Below are 18281 nucleotides of genomic sequence, written 5' to 3' on the forward strand. Positions count from 1 at the left end.
ACTAACTGCAGAGATATAGATATATATAGATATATATATATAAAAAAATTTTTTAAGATCATATAGATTCTAGATCTGTGTTTGTCCCAAGCATGTTTGAATCAACTTACTGCTGACTAACTCGCTATCTCTGCTTTATAGGGAAACTAACTGCACTTAACTAGACATTTGAAAATCAGATGCAGTAATTTTTTTAGTGTCTTTGCAGAACGTTGGATGTTATTTGCAATTGTGCTAGAGTATGACCATATGAGCACATGGCAATATCTCCGGTAATGCAGCCCACAGTACTAACAGCATGCATGTGAATACCTTTTTTTGCATCTCAGTGGAGTTGTTTTTCTTAAAATAATAAAATGCTATTTATACCACCAGTGCGGCTTTGGAGTCTTGCTACTTTAAAGCCAACTATTCAGTGCAATTTTATTGCGGCTTGCTGACACTCTGTGCGACTTCATTTAGCAGATGTCAATGCAAGTCGCAATGAAGTCGCACAAAAATAGTGCATGAACCTTTTTCAAAGTCATTTCCTTTCATGGGGTGCGACTTTAAACTCTCAAGACGCATGACAAATCGCACTGGTGTGGACCAGGGCTAACAGATATCACTCCTGATAACGCTGTAAGTGCGTTTTAATGCTTGGAGGCGAGACTGTCTTCCTAGACACATCATCACCGCAATTGGCTGTCACAGTGGTCACATGATTGGGAGCCTGTTCTGCTGGTTCATGATCATGAATAGAGATTGGGAGATGTCATCAAACAAACCTCAGTCCACAAGGATGCATAAATGCCCACTGTCCCTGCTGTCACACATTTGCATTATCTGCTTGGCAGGAGGTTATATCCACTTTTGAAAAGCCGGGAAGTGCTTGCAGGACCACCCACAGCTCAAATTTAGCAGGAATTGGGAGGAAAAAAAACAAAAAGATACAATGGATGGCAAAAGCATCAATAATGAGCGGACACAGCTTCATAAAATCAAATTTAACATTTAAACATTACAGTTCATGTGCTTCAAAAAGCTTCCTAAATGCACCCTTATGTCGCGTACACACGGTCGGAATTTCCGACAGAGTCCGATGTGAGCTTTTCATCGTATATTCTGACCGTGTGTATGCCCCATCGGACTTTATCCTTTAAAAATTCAGACGGACTTAGATAGAGAACATGTTCTATATTTTTCCGACGTAAAAATTTCTATCGGAAAAACCACTCGTCTGTATGCTGTTCCGACGCACCAAAAACAACGCATGCTCTGAAGCAAGTATGAGACGGAAGACCTCGGTCTGGTAAAAATAGCGTTCGTAATGGAGATAGCACATTCCTCACACTGCAAATTCTTCAGTCTTTTAATGCGGACAAGAACACACTGAAAAACAGATACGAACTGACTACACGCACTGAAGAACAGATACAAACCCCACAAGCCCAAACTGAAGAGCAGTAACGGACTGAAAAGCACGAAAGCTGAAAAGCGCGAATTGTCTCTCACCAAATTTCAACTAACACGAAACAAACACGAGGTTAGCAGAAGGAGCCCAAAGGGTGGCGCACTGGCTATTGAACTGCCGTTTTCTAGTCCCATTCGTACGTGTTGTATGTCACCGCGTTCTGGGCAGTCAGAATTTGGTGTGATCGTGTGTATGCAAGACAGCTTGAGCGGAATTCTGTCGGAACGCCATCGGAAAAACCTTCAGAGTTTATTCCGACGGGAAAACCGGTCGTGTGTACAGGGCATTAGAAGCAAAATACAAAAGCATGAGTACACTAGCCACTAAATGCCCATAGATGTATGAAGGACACTGAGACACGTAAGTATGATGGTAGTTATGGGTTGTTGACTCAGTTGAGTATTACTATGACCCTGGAGATTCGGGGGGGTGAACAGAGGTGCTGCCTACTTAAAGGACAGAAGCAGTAAACATTAGGACCCATCCCATCAATGTTCCCCCTAGGAATGGTTGGCCTGTGGGCCTCTACCTGGCCTCATAGACTCAACACCATTGATCTGTTTGAAAATTTCTTTCACCATTTTTTTAATCTTTTTTTTTTTTTTTTTTTTTTTTTTTACTTATCAATTTAAGTATCACCTTGGTGGCTTAAAGTGACACTTAAACACACACTGTTTAATTTACACTGTCCCTTCTCTTTCTGTATGTGAGTAATGACACTAATTATTTTAATTAAAAAAAACAAAGTACCTTTTTTTCCTTATCCATATACAGCTGTCACATGACCCAGCTCATAGCCAGCCTGTCTGCAGGGAACATAAGCAGGAGGAGCTTCTAGTCCTCTGCTGCTGGTTACATGTTAAAAAAAAAAACTGCCTTTGGAATACAGAGTAAAAATAAACAATATCAATAAACTGTCTTAAAGGGTTATGTAATCAAATCTTTATTGTTTTTTGCCAATAACATAGTGTGGGCGGATTTCTGCCAGTCACAAACTGTGTCAAATCCCTCCAGCCTGTGTCCTGGAATAAGAGTGAGGTGAAGCCACCATCAATCTACATGTAATCCCCCCACCCCACCCCCATTGTATTAAGCTGGTTAGTGAGCATGGAGGAGGGAGGGTGTGTCATTTACCACTGCGTATTCACCCACATTTGTGACGCTATAGTCACATGGGCTGCTCGGATGTGATAGGGAGGAAATGCTCAGTATAGAAACTCACTGAAAACTGAGCATGTGCAGAGCTGCCAACACTGCTCTGCAAAATCCCCAACTGCAGTGGGAACGTGGACAAAAAGGGGAGATAGAGAACAGCAGGATCAACCAGGTTTTTTACAGAATACAGAAAACAAATCCTATAGTGACGGAGTATGAACAGCATGTAATACACCCTTTATTAGTACATTTTAAATGATGTGGGTTTAATGACCCTTAGAAAAAAAAGTAGTAAGCATCATCTTCACTGTATGGAATTCTAATATGCAAATATTTTGCGTTCACAAAAGTAATTTACTGTATTCTTCCAAGCTTTGTAAATACACATGCAGGGGTACTTGCAAAACTAGAAAAAAAAAGTCAGTATTGCCTGTAAAAAAAAAATCACATTTTTTAAACTTCCCTTTACAATGTCATTTAGGTAACGGGCCATTTTCTTTTTCAACAGGCATATTTGCTTATATTTCTGGGTGGGATTGTATTCTATCTCTTTACTTGTACTTTGTACTTGTACTCCAGCAAAGTCACCTTTGCAAATGAAAGCAAGAATTGACGACACTTTGATTTATCTTTTATTCTTTTTTTATACTTTACCCCATTTTTATGATCTATTGCAAATTCCTTTCTTTTGTCCCTGACTGGGTAATATCTGGTCTGGGTGGTAGCTCTGTGGACATACACCAATGTTGAGGACTGCTGTCCTTCATTTTGTAGAAGAGTATTCAATATAAAATTATAAAAAGAGTTTAAGTTTAGTTATATAGGAATTATTATCTAGCTATATATTTTTATTACGTCGTTGACTTAAGTGACTCCTTTATGTAGATGCCCTTTAGTTCTAAGCATTGCAGATAACATTGTATTAATAGCTGTGTGTACAGTACACACCACACGGCTCCGACTTTTGTATTTGTTAAACCAATGCAAAATAATGCAAAGGGTTTCAATTGCCTTTTATGTCTTCCTTCTAAAATGTGCTGTCCGAGTTTTCTAATAAAGGTAAGACATTTATGTCTCCCCTGGTGGTCTTAAGAAGTTGTGATGGGCGTCATGTATAGTTCAAATGTCTTTCTTTCACATATCATCTGATTTTCACAAAACTATTGTAACTGTCTCATCCTTGAGTCTGAGATCTGCATGCTACATATCTGAATAGTATTGTTCTTATGCTGAACACAGATGTGGCAAATTGTGATGCGCTGTGCATTTCAAGATAATATGGGGTTTATATGTTTTAGGAAGCTGCTTAATTTAAAGTTGAAGTTTAGGTATGGCATTTTGTACATGGTTAATTTAGTCCAGTTTGGGCAAATGTAAGTATGTACAGTGCTGTAAAAAAGTAATTGCCCCCTAAACCTAATAACTGGTTGTGCCACCCTTGGCGGCAACAACTGCAATCAAGCGTTTGCGATAACTGGCAATGAGTCTTTCACATCACTGTGGAGGAATTTTGGCCCACTCTGCAGAATCGTTATAATTCAGCCACATTGGAGGGTTTCTGAGCATGAACTGCCTATTTAAGGTCATGCCACAGAATCTCAATCAGATTTAAATCTGAACTTTGACTAGGTCACTCCAAAACCCTAATTTTTTATTTATTTTTTGGAGCCATTCAGAGGTGGACTTGCTGGTGCTGCTGCATAACCCAAGTGCGCTTGAGTTTGAGGTCACAAACTGATGGCCGGGCATTCTCCATGATTTTTTGGTAGAGCGCAGAATTCATGGTTCCATCAATTATGGCAAGTCATCCAGGTCCTGAAGCTGCAAAGCATCACACTACCACCACTATGTTTGACTGTTGACTGGTATGAACTTTCTACGAAATGTTGTGCTAATTTTACAGCAGATGTAACGGGATGCACACCTTCCAAAAAGTTCAACTTTTGTCTCATCAGTCTATTTTAAATATACCTGTATTTGCCTAAAAGTCTTGGGGATGATCAAGGTGTTTTTTGGCAAATGTGAGATGAGCCTTTGTGTTCTTTTTGGTCAGCAGTAGAACTGGGCAAGTCAGGTCACCTTGGAAGTCTCTCATGGATGCCATTTTTGCCCAGTCTTTCTTATTGTTGAATCATGAACACTGATCTTACCTGAAGCAAGTGAGGCCCGCAGTTCTTTAGATGTTGTTCTGGGTTCTTTTATGACCTTTTATGATAATGGTTCTCACTGTGGTTCACTGGAGTCTCGAAGCCTAAGAAATGGCTTTGTAACCCTTTCCAGGCTGATGCATGTCAATGACTTTGTCTCTCATCTGTTTTTGAATATCCTTAGATAGCAGCATGATGTGTTGCGTTTTGAGATCTTTTAGCCTGCTTCACTTTGTCAGACAGCTTTTACATAAGTGATTTCTTGATTCAACAAGTCTTGCAATAATCAGGCCTGGGTGTGGCAAGTGAAATTTAACTCAGCTTTCCAAAAAATTTGGTTAATCGGTTCATTCATGATTTGAGGGGGGAGGGATTACTTTTCACATAAAGCCAGGCAGGTTTGGACAGTTTTTCCCTTAATAAATTAAATCATCATTTAAAACTGCATTTTATAGTTACTCAAGTTATCTTTGTGTAATATAAAAATGTATTTGATGATCTGAATCATTTAAGTGTGGCAAATATGCAAAAAAAAAAAAAAAAGAAATCAGGAAGGGGGCAAATACTTTTTCACATCACTGTATGTGCCATACCTGTGGGATACCCGTAGAAGATAGAAAGCACTGCAGTAGGCACCGCTACTACAGTGATCTCCACTAGATTCCAGGTTCCATGCCTAGTGGTTGCTCTGCTGCATTGTAAACATAGGCCGCTTGGCTGCCATAGGCGCCCTTAAGGGAACACTGCATTTTCTCAATAAAGTGTTCACTGAAATGCTAGCATTCACTGATTTATGATGTCACTGCCCCGTCTCTTCCAATCTCCATCTCATCCAATTGTGGACACTTTGCATTCATTGAGAAAATGCAAAATGTTCTCTAAAAGGCTCTACCCGTCATGGCATCTGGAAGCCTGTGGAGATCACTTTATTAGGAGGTACTTACGGTAATTTCCAACTTCCACAGGGATCCTATGGATATGGCACATACGTACTTACAATGGTCCAAGCTGGACCAATGTAACTTTGTAAAAGATGTCATACCTAAACTTCAGCTTTTATATTTTAAAGACCAAAGGGTCTCTTTTTCATATAAAAGTGGGCAGCTTTGGTAATATATCTACATGTGTACACTGTTTTTAGTATCTTTTACTAAATGCATCAACTTTGTGTGTTTTGTGGATGTACATGTGTATGAACTGTAGTTTGTTTCCCTTTCATTGTCATAAGACAAAAACACCTCTCTGCTGCTGCTAAATTGCAGGCTACATATACTTCACTTTTGCCAATTATTTGAATCTAATGGAATTGCATTATTGAATGCTTTTTGTAGTTTAATTATTCACACAGCCAGCCATTTCTTTTGTTTTTTGTGTTAAAAAATATAATGGAAATGGATCAGTTTTTAAAGTGTAACTAAAGGAAAAACTTTTTTTGAGTGGAGTGGGATTATAACACCTATTCCATTCCTATCTCTGCCCCGTTAGAGAAATTCACCTTCTCTATTTGTCCTGTTTACCATTTTCATCAAAAGTGAAAATAAAACAAAAATCACACATTTTGGATTGTCAACAGTAATAGAGGGGAAAACTTCAAATAGGCCACTAGTTCTGTTGACCTGGGTGGTCCCAATGGCTTCCCTTAATTTACAGGGGTTTCCTCTCACTTCCTGTTTGGATATGGGACAGGAAGTGAAGTTAAATCTCCCCAATGGGACATAGATGGCAACAAAAATATAACTTGCAGACACCCTCCCTTACTCTATCCAAAATGACAAAAAAAAGTTTTGCCTATATACTTTAAGCACTTCTTTTTCATATCGTTAAATAATATATAAAATAATGCTCCATAAACCATCATAGTTGTACTTAAAACAGTGCATGTATTAAAAGTATTGGAGAGTACTTAGTCATTTGAGAGACCAGAACATTCTTGTTCCATACCTTTTTGGCCTCTAGTTTTCTGTTTCTTAACCAGCTGTAAAATATTGGTGATGACAAAACGCTAAAAGGCCCTTGGATGGTGGGTTTATAGGAAGGTGTAAAATAATTGTGTATTGTCAGTAGCAACCTGTCTGAGCTCAGCTGTTTTCCTTGGGCTGGATAGAAAATGGAGGGCATCAGGATGGTTACTATAAGCTATACCATCCCTTTTTTGTTTTAAATTTCATAACTCATAAGTGTTTGATTTTTACTCATTCAAGTACAATTTTGTATTATGACATTGCTATTATATTTTATTCCAGTGGACCAAAGCATGTTCCAGAACTCAAATACAGCCCACATGCCAAAGCTTCAACCTAGCTCTTCACTCAGTCAGCTGACAAAACCTGCGCAGAGTAACTCTGACCAGCCAGGGGTTGGCATCTTAGCGGGAAGCACCCAGCACTTGAAGAACCTTGGAAAGGTAGTTGGAGCCAAAGTGAATGACTTCCTACGTAGAAGAGAAGCTGACCGCAATGACGTTGGCCTCACTGAAGTCAACAAGACTGTAGCATCTGTGTTGTCCAATAAGGAGAGGACAGTGAGCCTTGGAGATGAAGAAATGTGAGTGTTTGTGGGCTTTCTTAGATGTATGCTAGTGCTTATTTATTTATTACAGGTACTTATGGGCTGTCAATTTACGCAGCACTTTACATATATATTGTACATTCACGTCAGTCCCAACCCTCAAGGAGCTTACAATCTAAGGTCCCCAACTCACATTCATACATACACATACTAGGGCCAATTTAGACAGGCGTCAATTAGCCTACCAGCATATCTTCGGAGTGTGGGAGGAAATCAGAGTATGTAGACGAAATCCATGCAGGCACAGGGTCAACGTGCAAACTCCAGGCAGTGCCGTGGTTGGGATATGAACCAATGACCCTAGCCGCTGTGCTTATAATGGTAATGTCTTCCCTGAGACATTTGTTGATTTTCAAAAGGCTTGTTTCATGGGGGATCTTTGGTTGATGTGTGGCACCACATTTAGGTGGTGTAACTATGAAGGAAGTTTCTTACTGAAATACAACTGGGAGCATAGAGGTGGTATTCTTTGGTATTTTTGTACATGAAATTACCTTGGAGGGATCACTAAACCATACTTTGCTTGAAGTTGCCTGCAGACATTAAACTTCTGCAATACTGAGGAAATCTTTAAAATTCATACACTCAGTCTTCAGACTTACTTTTGACTGAGATGCTTTGAGTTGTGTTTTCATACATTTGACTTGTATGGAAGCAAAAATAGTTCAGATGCAAAGGACTATGTATACAAGCCCTATCTTTGGTAAATGGACAGTGCATGGATTTCTACCAACCAAGGCTTTGCCAAGGGTTGCCAATGCTGTTCAGATTTGTTAAAAATAGACAATTGGAGATTTAAAGCCTGAATAGGAATGGATGCTAGGAGGTAACAGCTTTTCAATAAATGATCATGATAAAGGTTTACTCCAGAGCTGTGGTCGAGACATACTAGGACCATGTTAATGGAAACACTATTTTTGGCTTGTAAAGCTGTGGCACTTAAGTGCATTCAGCCCACTCCTCCATCTATAAGTAAATGGCTTTGGTTAGTAAATCAGGTATTACCTTATGAAAAATGTATTCTTAAACACAGAGGTTGCCCAGCTAAGTATAAAAAGGTGTAAGATGCTTGGTGTTCTTCCGCTCTTACTGCAACCAACGCTTGAGAATATCACTAGAGGTACTAAGTAGCATTTATCAATAATTCTGTGATTCTATGTTGTTAAACATATGTATCGAAATTGGTTTGAAGGGGAATTCTGTATAAATGTAATTACGCAAAACCTTTGTGCAATGTAAATATACCTCATTGTTCTCTATGCTCATGCTGAGTGCTTTGATTAATGTCATTGTCATTTCTCCCAATAAAAATAGGATTTTTTCGTCATACTTACCTGTAAAATTATTTTCTTTGAGTACATCATGGGACACAGAGTTAGGCTAATATTCATTACCTACTGGGTTATACGCCATCTCTAGGTGAATGAACACTGGTAGACAAAGTCTTAGACAGGTAGTGATCCCCTATATAAGCCCTCCCATACAGAAAGTACATCAGTTTTGTAGCAAGCACTTAATCCTCAAAAAAGGGGGGAGGGATCCCCCCCTTGATGTACTCAAAGAAAAGGGTGTTACAGGTAAGTATGACAAAAAAAATCCTATTTTGCTTTTCATACATCATGGGACACAGAGTTAGGCTAATATTCATTACCTACCGGGATGTCCCAGAGCAATATCCTTGAGGGGAGGGAAACACCCTGCCAAACAATAGCCATCAGACCTTATACGGAAGCCCGCAGTACACTGCAGCTGTTAGCCGAATCCTCGGCTGCTCGAACATCCACTTGATAAAATTTTGTGAACGTATGCACTGAAGTCCAGATGGCAGCCTTACAAATCTGAGCCACAGATACCTGATGACGAAAAGCCCAGGAGGTTACTACACCCCTGGTAGAATGAGCTCTCACCCTAAAGGGAAGAGCTTTGCATTTCAGACCCTAGGCCTGAATGACCAATTGATGGACCCAATTGGCAATGGAAGCCTTGGAAGCTGCCTGCTTCTTCTTGGGTCCTTTTGGTAAAACAAAAAAGGAGTCTGATCCTCAGATCTCCGCAGATCTAGACAAATAAACCTTGACTATCCGGACAACATCCAAGGAATGCAGTCGCCTCTCTTCCGCTGAACGAGGCTGAGAGAAAAAAGAAGGCAAAATAATGTCTTGATTTAAATGAAAGGCTGACACCACTTTTGGCAAAAAGGATAGAACAGATCGTAACACGACCCTGTCGTGGTGAAGGATCAAGTATGGCTCCCTGCACGAAAGGGCCGCCAACTCCAATGCCCTTCTAGCCGAGGTGATGGCCATCAGGAAGGCTAGCTTGCGTAACAGCAAGTAATGGAATTTTCTTTATAGGCTCAAATGGTTGTTTCTGTAACACAGACAGCACCAAGTTCAAGTCCCAAGGACACATAGGTGACCTAATGGGGGGAAGCAAATGAGTTGCCCCCTGCCTAAAGGTTCGGACCAGCAAATGGGAGGCTAAAGGCCTTTGAAATAATACTGACAGGGCTGAAATCTGACCTCTGATTGTACTCAAAGCCAATCTGATTTCCACAGCTGACTGTAGAAAAGAGAGAATTCTCCCAATCGCGTATTTCCGAGGATGCCATTTTCTGGCTTCACACCTAGCAATATAAGTCTTCCAGACCTTATGGTAGATCTTCCTATTGACAGCTTTTCTAGTATTCACTAGGGTAGACACCACTAGTCCCGAGATGCCACGGTCCTTCAACAACCTGGCTTCAATAGCCATGCTGTCAAATTTAGAGACTGTAAATTGGGGTGGAATATAGGACCTTAAGACAGTAGATTGGGGCGATGTGGAAGCGTCCATGGCCCGTCTATTGTCAGTCTCACAATCTCCAGGAACCAGGGCCTTCTGGGCCAGGATGGTGCCACCAGAATGACTGGAACCCCCTCTCTTCAAATCCTGTGCAACAAATGTGGAAGGAGAGGGATCGGAGGGAAAGCATAAACCAGGGAGTACTGGCTCCATGGAACTACCAGAGCATCTGCTGCAATTGCCGGAGGATCCCTTGTTCGGGACACAAACAGCTGTAGCTTGTTGAACCTGGATGCCAATAGGTCGACCTCTGGCCATCCCCAACGCTGGCAAATTTCCTGGAACACCCCTGGGTGTAAGGACCATTCCCCTGGGCAGATCTGCTGGCGGCTGAGATAATATGCCTTCCAGTTCTCTACTCCCGGAATATGGACTGGCAATAGAATCGGCACATGTCCGTCTGCCCAGGCTAGTATGTGGTTCACCTCCTTCAGAGCTGAACGACTCGTAGTACCACCTTGGTGGTTTATATAGGCCACTGCAGTGGCATTGTCTGACTGACCCCCAATAGGACAGTCCTGAAGCTGCACCATCCAGGACTGTAGGGCCAGATGTACTGCCCGTAACTCCAGGACGTTGATGGGCAGGATCTGTTCTGTCCTTGAGCATTTCCCCTGAGCTGTGAGCCCCTCTAGGGTCACTCCCCACCCTGAGAGACTGGCATCTCTAGTCAGTACTTTCCAAGTTACCCAAAGGAAGGATTTTCCCTTTTTGTGGGTTCTGATCCTGCAACCACCAGTTTAGGCTTAAGCGTGCCCGAGGAGATAAGAACATTGCATAATCCAGGGCTTGTCGTCTTCTGTTCCAAGCCAACAAGATGTCTTGTTGTATAGGCCTGGAATGGAACTGGGCATAGGGCACTGCCTCGAAGGAGGCCACCATCCTTCCTAGAAGACTCATAAAGAGCCGAATAGAGGGCTGTCTGGTGCCCCTTATTTGATGCACTTGATCCTTCAGGGCACAGATCCTTGTGGCAAATCCTGGGTGGCAAAAATACCATTGCTTGGACCTGAATACCTCAGACTTTGAGTTGGTCTCAAGGCTGACTTTTCAGTATTTATTATCCAGGCTAAGCTTTCCAAATGCCGCATCGTGCAGGTTATGCTCTGTTCTAGAGCCAGTATTGAGTGATCTCTGAGCAGGAGGTCGTCCCGAGCACCAAGATCCCTTGGGCCCTTAAAAGACCCAATACTGGTGCTAGGACCTTTGTGAACACCCGGGGAGCTGTGGCAAGCCCAAAGGGTAGAGCCACAAACTGAAAATGGCGTTCCTCTACTGCAAATTGCAGGAACCTCTGATGAGGCTGAAAGATAGATACGTGTAAATACACGTCCTTTATATCGATGGAGGCTAGAAAGTCTCCCATCTGGAGTGAGGCTACTACTAAGCAGACAGACTCCATCCGAAAGGACTGGATTAGTAGATACTGGTTCAGGGATCTTAGATCCAAAATGGGCCTTGTGCCCCCGTTAACAGGTTTGAGTAAAACCCTGTGCCCTTTTCGGATACAGGAACCTGTACAATAACTCCATGATGCACTAAATGATGTAGTGTCTGAAACAATAAGTTTCTTTTTAGAGGATCTGAGGAAACGCTGGATCTTAGAAACCTCTGAGGGGGCACCCCCCAGAACTCCAGCTTGTAACTGCGGGCTATAGTTGAGGTGACCACTCGTCCTGAACCATTGTTCTCCAAATGGCCGCAAAGTGTAGCAGCCTTCCCACCACCTGATAGAGTGGGGGCTTCCCCTCAAAAGGAGGGCTTGGGCTTTTTCTGGCTCTATCATCCTGTTTGCAGAACTGCCTTGGCTCTGAGACACCTGAGGAAGCAGTCCCTGAGGTTTTAAATGAGGGACGCCTGGTGCTTTTCTTCACAGGAAGTAGAGAACTCTTCCCTCCGGAAATCTTTTGGATATATTTGTCCAAATGATCGCCAAATAAATGTTCCCCATGAAAGGGTAAACATGCCAATAACTTTACACAAGGAAGCTCGGCTGACCAGTTCTTAAGCCACAAAATTTTGTGCATACGTACAGAGAGCCAAATAAGAAACCTGCTGTATTGAATCCTTTTAAGGTGTCGACAGCAAAACACAGCTCTCGAGGAATATCTGTTTTATTTTCAGCCAGATCTTCCTACTGGTTAGGCCTGTCAGGCCGTCTGACCTGATCGTTTATGGACTGGCAGATACCAATTGCTGCAAAAGCTGGCTGAATAGCTGAACTGGCCAAAGAAAAGGAAGCCTTTAATAATTACTCCAATTTCTTGTCAATGGGGTCTTTTAAGCCCTGTGCATTATCTACCGAAAAAGTTAAGTTCTTGTTTAAGGAAGAGACTGCTGCATCTACAGCTGGCATGCTCCACTACTTAACAAACATTTCATCCATGGGATATAGAAGGGAAAATCTCTTAGGAGGAACAAAAATCTTGTCAGGATGTTCCCAATCAGCATACGCTGCCTGTTCCAACAGAGGGTGTAGGGGCAAAGCCTGTGCGGTCTAAAGAGGCCTCAGGGAACCCAAAGAGGACCAGGGGGGCTCAGTAACCTCTGCAAGAGGCAACTTAAAGGCAGAACGAACCATGTCGGTAAGAGTCTGGATCAAAAGCCTCTGCGACTGAGAGGCAGATATCAACTGGATATCTTGTCCAGATTGCTCAGAAGCAGACTCACCTGCCAGGCCTTCCACAGAATCCTGAGCTTTTAGCTCTTCCCCATCCTCAACCCATTCCTGCTCCAAACTAGGAGGCTCTGGGGAGGGGAATCTGTCATGCTTCTTGCCACCCTGCGGGATGGAGGCAATCATGCCAGCAATTCTGTGCTCTAACCTGGCTAGGGCCAAGGACAGTTAATCCTTGGTGATAAAGGGTGATGCAGCAGCGTTGACTGTAGGCACAATACCAGATAGGTGCAGCAACTCAGATTCCCCGGAAGCCTCTGGTCTTTCAGGGGATACAACACCAGGGATACAGCTTGGTTCATCAGGAACTACTGACGACATAGGTGTGCCCTTCCCTATAGTGTTAGTCCTGCCCCTCTTTTTTAAAGACATTTACAAGCCACAAAAAGAGTACCTAGGTGTATTATTAACACACCTTAGAAGGGAGACCCTTTAAAAGGGCTCACCAAGCCCCTATGCAACAATCCTGCTAAACACCTTTTAGCCTGCCAAGCAACACCTGGTGACTCACGTGACCTGCTCTGTGTCCCACAGCTGCCTTCTGGAAGCACCGCATGCTTGGCATATACAGCTTAAATAAGCTGGCTGTGCACACGGGCATGGCTGTATTTGCACATGACGCGAATCTTCGTGCGCCCAGATAAAGGCTACGGCGCATGTGCGGCTCCACTGCGTGCGCCATGGCCGCCAAACTGCTAAGCACAACAGTGCTCTTGCAAATGCACATGCGCCATGGCGAACCAAGGGGCAAAATCATACAGGTTTAAAAAAAAAAACAGCCAGACACAAGCAAAAAAGGTACATTTTGTAAACGCCCACAGCTAGCCCAAAACTCCCCCATATGGTCACCGCACACAGGTGTTCAGCTCTAGCTAGCTTGACTGATTGTTACAATCACTGGGACACCCCACAAATAGGTTAAATAAAGGGGTTTCACTTACTCCAGGCGCAGGGCAGCTTAGAAACGTAGAGCCCAATCTTCACCCATCACTACGGATTCCTGTCACTTGAGGACCTTCAAGGACTGGGTACCTTTTTCATGTTTAGGGTCCACTCCCTTGGACCTGTAGAACACCCTGCAGGAATGCCTTAGAGCTGTGATTTCCAGGATTTCCACTTCGCAGGGTCCAGCGCCCGGAGGTCGCATTACAGGCAAAACCCTGCAGGATCTTGAGTCTTCTTTGCGGGGCTCAGGTACCATTTATCTAAGCATATAGAGCCTGTGTCAAATGGATCCGATCGGTCAATCCCTTGATTCATTTAAGAACAGTTTGTGGGACTAGAGACCTGTAGCTCAGAGAGCTCAAACAAACATGCCCATCCACCTTGCAGACACTGGAAAAAAACGGATGTACTTCCTGTATGGGAGGGTTTTTTTTATGGCATTACTTCCTGTTTGACTACCAGTGTCCATTCACCTAGAGATGGCGTATAACCCAGTAGGTAATGGATATTAGCCTAACTCTGTGTCCCATGGTATATGAAAAAGAGAAGAGTTTAAAAAAAAAAAAGTTTACTCCATTGACCACTGATAGACACTAATGGGGAGAAAAGAGGAATTGAGCAGCAGCCTGGAAGTGAATGCTGTTTTGGGCTTCAGCAGCCATTTTAGTGAGAGCTTTTCCATAAATAAATGCTCTGAAAAACTACTGGTATAATTCTAGTGCAGCTTATACTACTATATTTGTAACAATTTTTACTATGCTGTAGCCTTTGCCCTTGCTTTTGTTTTTCCTGTTGAATCTGTAAAAGTTTAGGGTAGGATGTTGGTAATCTCCTGGTCTACCAAGACTACATTTCCTTAGCAAGGCATGCTTAGATTCATAGGATGATGATGAAACGTGTTTGAGTGCCAGTTGGTATCTCCTTTCTTGTCCTTGATTAATGGGATTACAGCTTTCTTTTACCATGTCATGGTGCTTACCATTTTATGTTCAAATTATAATTTTCTTTGATAGCTTCTTTGTAGTTCAGTAACAATTTTAAAGTGATACTAAACACACACTGTTTAATTTACATTGTCTCTTCTCTTTCTATGTGTATGTTGTATGTTGTATGTGGATAATGGCACTGTAATTATTTTAAAGCGGTAGTAAAGTCTCTCTGACAATATAAAATAATGTTCCCCCTGCAGGTTTAAGCCATAATGTACTAGTATGCATTATGACAAACTTACCTACAAATGGAGCCCTGCAGCGTTGGGCTGTCAGGGCTGTCCCCGATGCTTCAGTCTTTACAGGTCTTTGTTCTGGGTTTGGCATCTCCGGGCGCTTGATTGGCTGGGATGTGACGTCACTCTTGTGTATGCGCGCAGGAGTCACATCGCTGTGGCACACCAAGCGGGCTGTAAATGTGATTTAAGCTGCGCATGTGCGGCTCAGATCACATTACCTGCTGACAGGCAGAGGCAACATGTATGACAGAAGGGACCCCTAGGGCAGGGGTAGGCAACCTCGGTCCTCCAGCTGTGGTGAAACTATAAATCCAATAATGCCAGTGCCTCTAGGAGTCATGCCTGTGATTGTCATGGTCTTGCAATGTATCATGGGACCAGTAGTTTCAAAACAGCTGGAGGGGAGAGGTTGCCTACCCCTGCTCTAGGGTCTCTTCTGTTATAAAAAAAAGCCCACCTGTCAGCAGATTTGAACTATTCTGAGTTTACTACAAATTTAATAATAAAAAAAAATAATAATCTAAGTACCTTTTTTCTAATCAATGTACAGGTGTCACATGACCCAGCTCTTTCCCAGCCTGTCTGCAGGGAAACATAAGCAGGAGGAGCTTATAGTCCTCTGCTTCTGGTCACATGTTCAAAATAAACAGAAAACAACCTTTGGAATACAGAGTAAAAATAAATATGAATAAATGGTTTTAAATTGTCTTACAAATATATATTTGAAATCAAATCTTTATTATTTTTTTGCAATAACATGGTGTGGGTGGATTTCTTCTGGTCACAGGCTGTGTCACTCCCCTCCTGCCTGTTTATTAGAATAACATCATTCAAGATGTGATATTCCGTCCCCATTGTGTTTAGCTGATTAGAAGATATGGAGGAGGAGAAGGGAGGGAGTGGGCTGTCATTTACCACTGTGTATACGCTCACATGTGTGACTCTATAGTCACATGGGCTGCTCAGATGTGATAGGAAGGAAATGTTCAACATAGAAGCTCACTGAAACCTGAGCATGTGCAGAGCTTCCAACATTGCTCTGCAAAATCCCTAACTTGGCGACATGGGAGATGGCAAGATCAGCCAGATTTTTTGCAGAATATAGAAAACGAATCTCATAGTGACTGAATATGAACAGTATGTAATGGAACAATTTTTGATTGTTTATTATGATGTGGGTTTAGTGACACTTTAACTGTATGAGAAATAGGGATAAGCCGAACACCCCCCCGCCGGTTCGTTTCGCACCAGAACATGCGAACAGGCAAAAATTTTGTGCGAACATGTGAACACTGTTAAAGTCTATGGGACATGAACATGAAAAATCCCAAGTGCTAATTTTAAAGGCTTATATGCAAGTTGTTGCCATAAAAAGTGTTTGGGGGCCCGGGTACTGCCCCAGGGGACATGTATCAATGCAAAAAAAAAAAAGTTTTAAAAATTGCCATTTTTTCAGGAGCAGTGATTTTAAGAATGCTTAAAGTGAAACAATAAAAATTAAATATTCCTTTAAATATCATGCCTGGGGGGTCCCCTTAGTCTACCTGTAAAGTAGCACATCTTTCTGATGTGTTTTACAGTCCCGCAGCAAAATGACATTTCTAAAGGAAAAAATGTAATTTAAACTTGCTTGTGGCTGTAATGTATTGCTGGGTCCCAGCAATATAGATAAAAATCAATGAAAAAAGAACGCGTGGGTTCCCCCCCTCCCCTCGTCCATACCAGGGCCTGGTATGAATGTTAAGGGGAACTCCACACCAAAATTAAAAAGAAAAAGGCGTGGGGGTCCCCCCCAAAATCCATACCAGGCCCTTCAGGTCTGGTATGGCTTTTAAGGGGAACCTGTGCCAAAATGTAAAAAAGAAATGCCGTGGGGGCCCCCCCCCCCAAAATCCATACCAGGCCCTTCAATTCTGGTATGGCTTTTAAGGGGAACCTGCACCAAAATGTAAAAAAGAAATGGCGTGGGGGTCCCCCCAAAATCCATACCAGACCCTTATCCGAGCAAGCAACCTGGCAGGTCAGGATAGGGGGGGACGAGCGAGCACCCCACCCCTCTTGAACCATACCAGGCTGCCTTCCCTGAATATGGGGAGGGTGCTTTGGGGTCCCCCCCAAAGCACTTTGTCCCCATGTTGATGGGGACAAGGGCCTCATCTCCACAACCCTTGCCCGGTGTTTGTGGGGGTCTGCAGGTGGGGGGCTTATCGGAATCTGGATGCCCCCTTTAACAAGGGGGCCCCCAGAGTCCGCCCCCCCTATGTGAATGGGTAGGGGTACATTGTACCCCTACTCATTCATCAAAAAAAAAAAGTGTAAAAAACACAAAACACAGTTTTTGACAATTGCTTTATTTAAAAAAAAAAAGTGTCCCACGATTCTTTAATCACGGCACCAACGGAGCCAAAAAATAGAAAAAAATAAAAAGCTCTGCCTCGATGGAAGGCGTCACGCCGATTGCTGTCTTTTCGTGGTGAAGGCTGTAATAAAGGCAAGGGCGGGGCCACCCGCTGACGTAACCGTCCCCCTCTGACGGCACATGACGTCAGAAAGGGCAGGGTCACTAGGTTACATCACCGGGTGGCCCCGCCCTTGCCTATATAACAGCTGTCACCGTGAAAAGACAGCAGTCGGCGGGACGCCTCCCACAGAGGCAGAGCTTTTTATTTTTTTTCTATTTTCGGGTCCATCGACGCCGCGATTAAAGAATCGCGGGACACTTTTTTTTTTTTAAATAAAGGAATTTTAAAAAATGGTCTTTTGTTTTTTTTTACTTTTTGACACTTCTTTTTTTTTGGTGAATGGTTAGGGGTACAATGTACCCCTACCCATTCATATAAGGGGGGGCTAGGATCTGGGGGCCCCCTTGTTAAAGGGGGCTTCCAGATTCTGATAAGCCCCCTGCCCACAGACCCCCACAACCACCGGGCAAGGGTTGTGGGGATGAGGCCCTTGTCCCCATCAACATGGGGACAATATGCTTTGGGGGGACCCCAAAGCACCCTCCCCATGTTGAGGGCAAGCGGCCTGGTATGGTTCAGGAGGGGTGGGGCGCTTGCTTGTCCCCCTCCCCCCCATCCTGACCTGCCTGGTTGCTTGCTCGGATAAGGGTCTAGTATGGATTTTGGGGGGGCCCCCCCAGTGCATTATGGGGCATTCGGCGGCGCTCAAAATTTCCCGTGAACGCCCCATATGTTCAGTTCATCTTCGAGCAAACGAACACCCGATGTTCGAGTCGTGCTTACGTTCGACTCGAATCGCGGG

General features: G+C 43.1%; 1 protein-coding gene across 1 annotated transcript in view; it reads left to right on the top strand.

Moving 5' to 3' along the window:
* Nucleotides 1-18281, top strand: part of LOC141103561 (carboxyl-terminal PDZ ligand of neuronal nitric oxide synthase protein-like) — a 184318-nt gene that overhangs the window by 151906 nt on the left and 14131 nt on the right. The window contains exon 11 of the mRNA XM_073593283.1: nt 6999-7299. Within this exon, the coding sequence (XP_073449384.1) occupies nt 6999-7299 (301 nt within the window). The remainder of the gene's footprint in view (nt 1-6998; nt 7300-18281) is intronic.

This window comes from Aquarana catesbeiana, linkage group LG07 (genome assembly GCF_042186555.1).
Source record: "Aquarana catesbeiana isolate 2022-GZ linkage group LG07, ASM4218655v1, whole genome shotgun sequence".
NCBI lineage: Eukaryota > Metazoa > Chordata > Amphibia > Anura > Ranidae > Aquarana > Aquarana catesbeiana.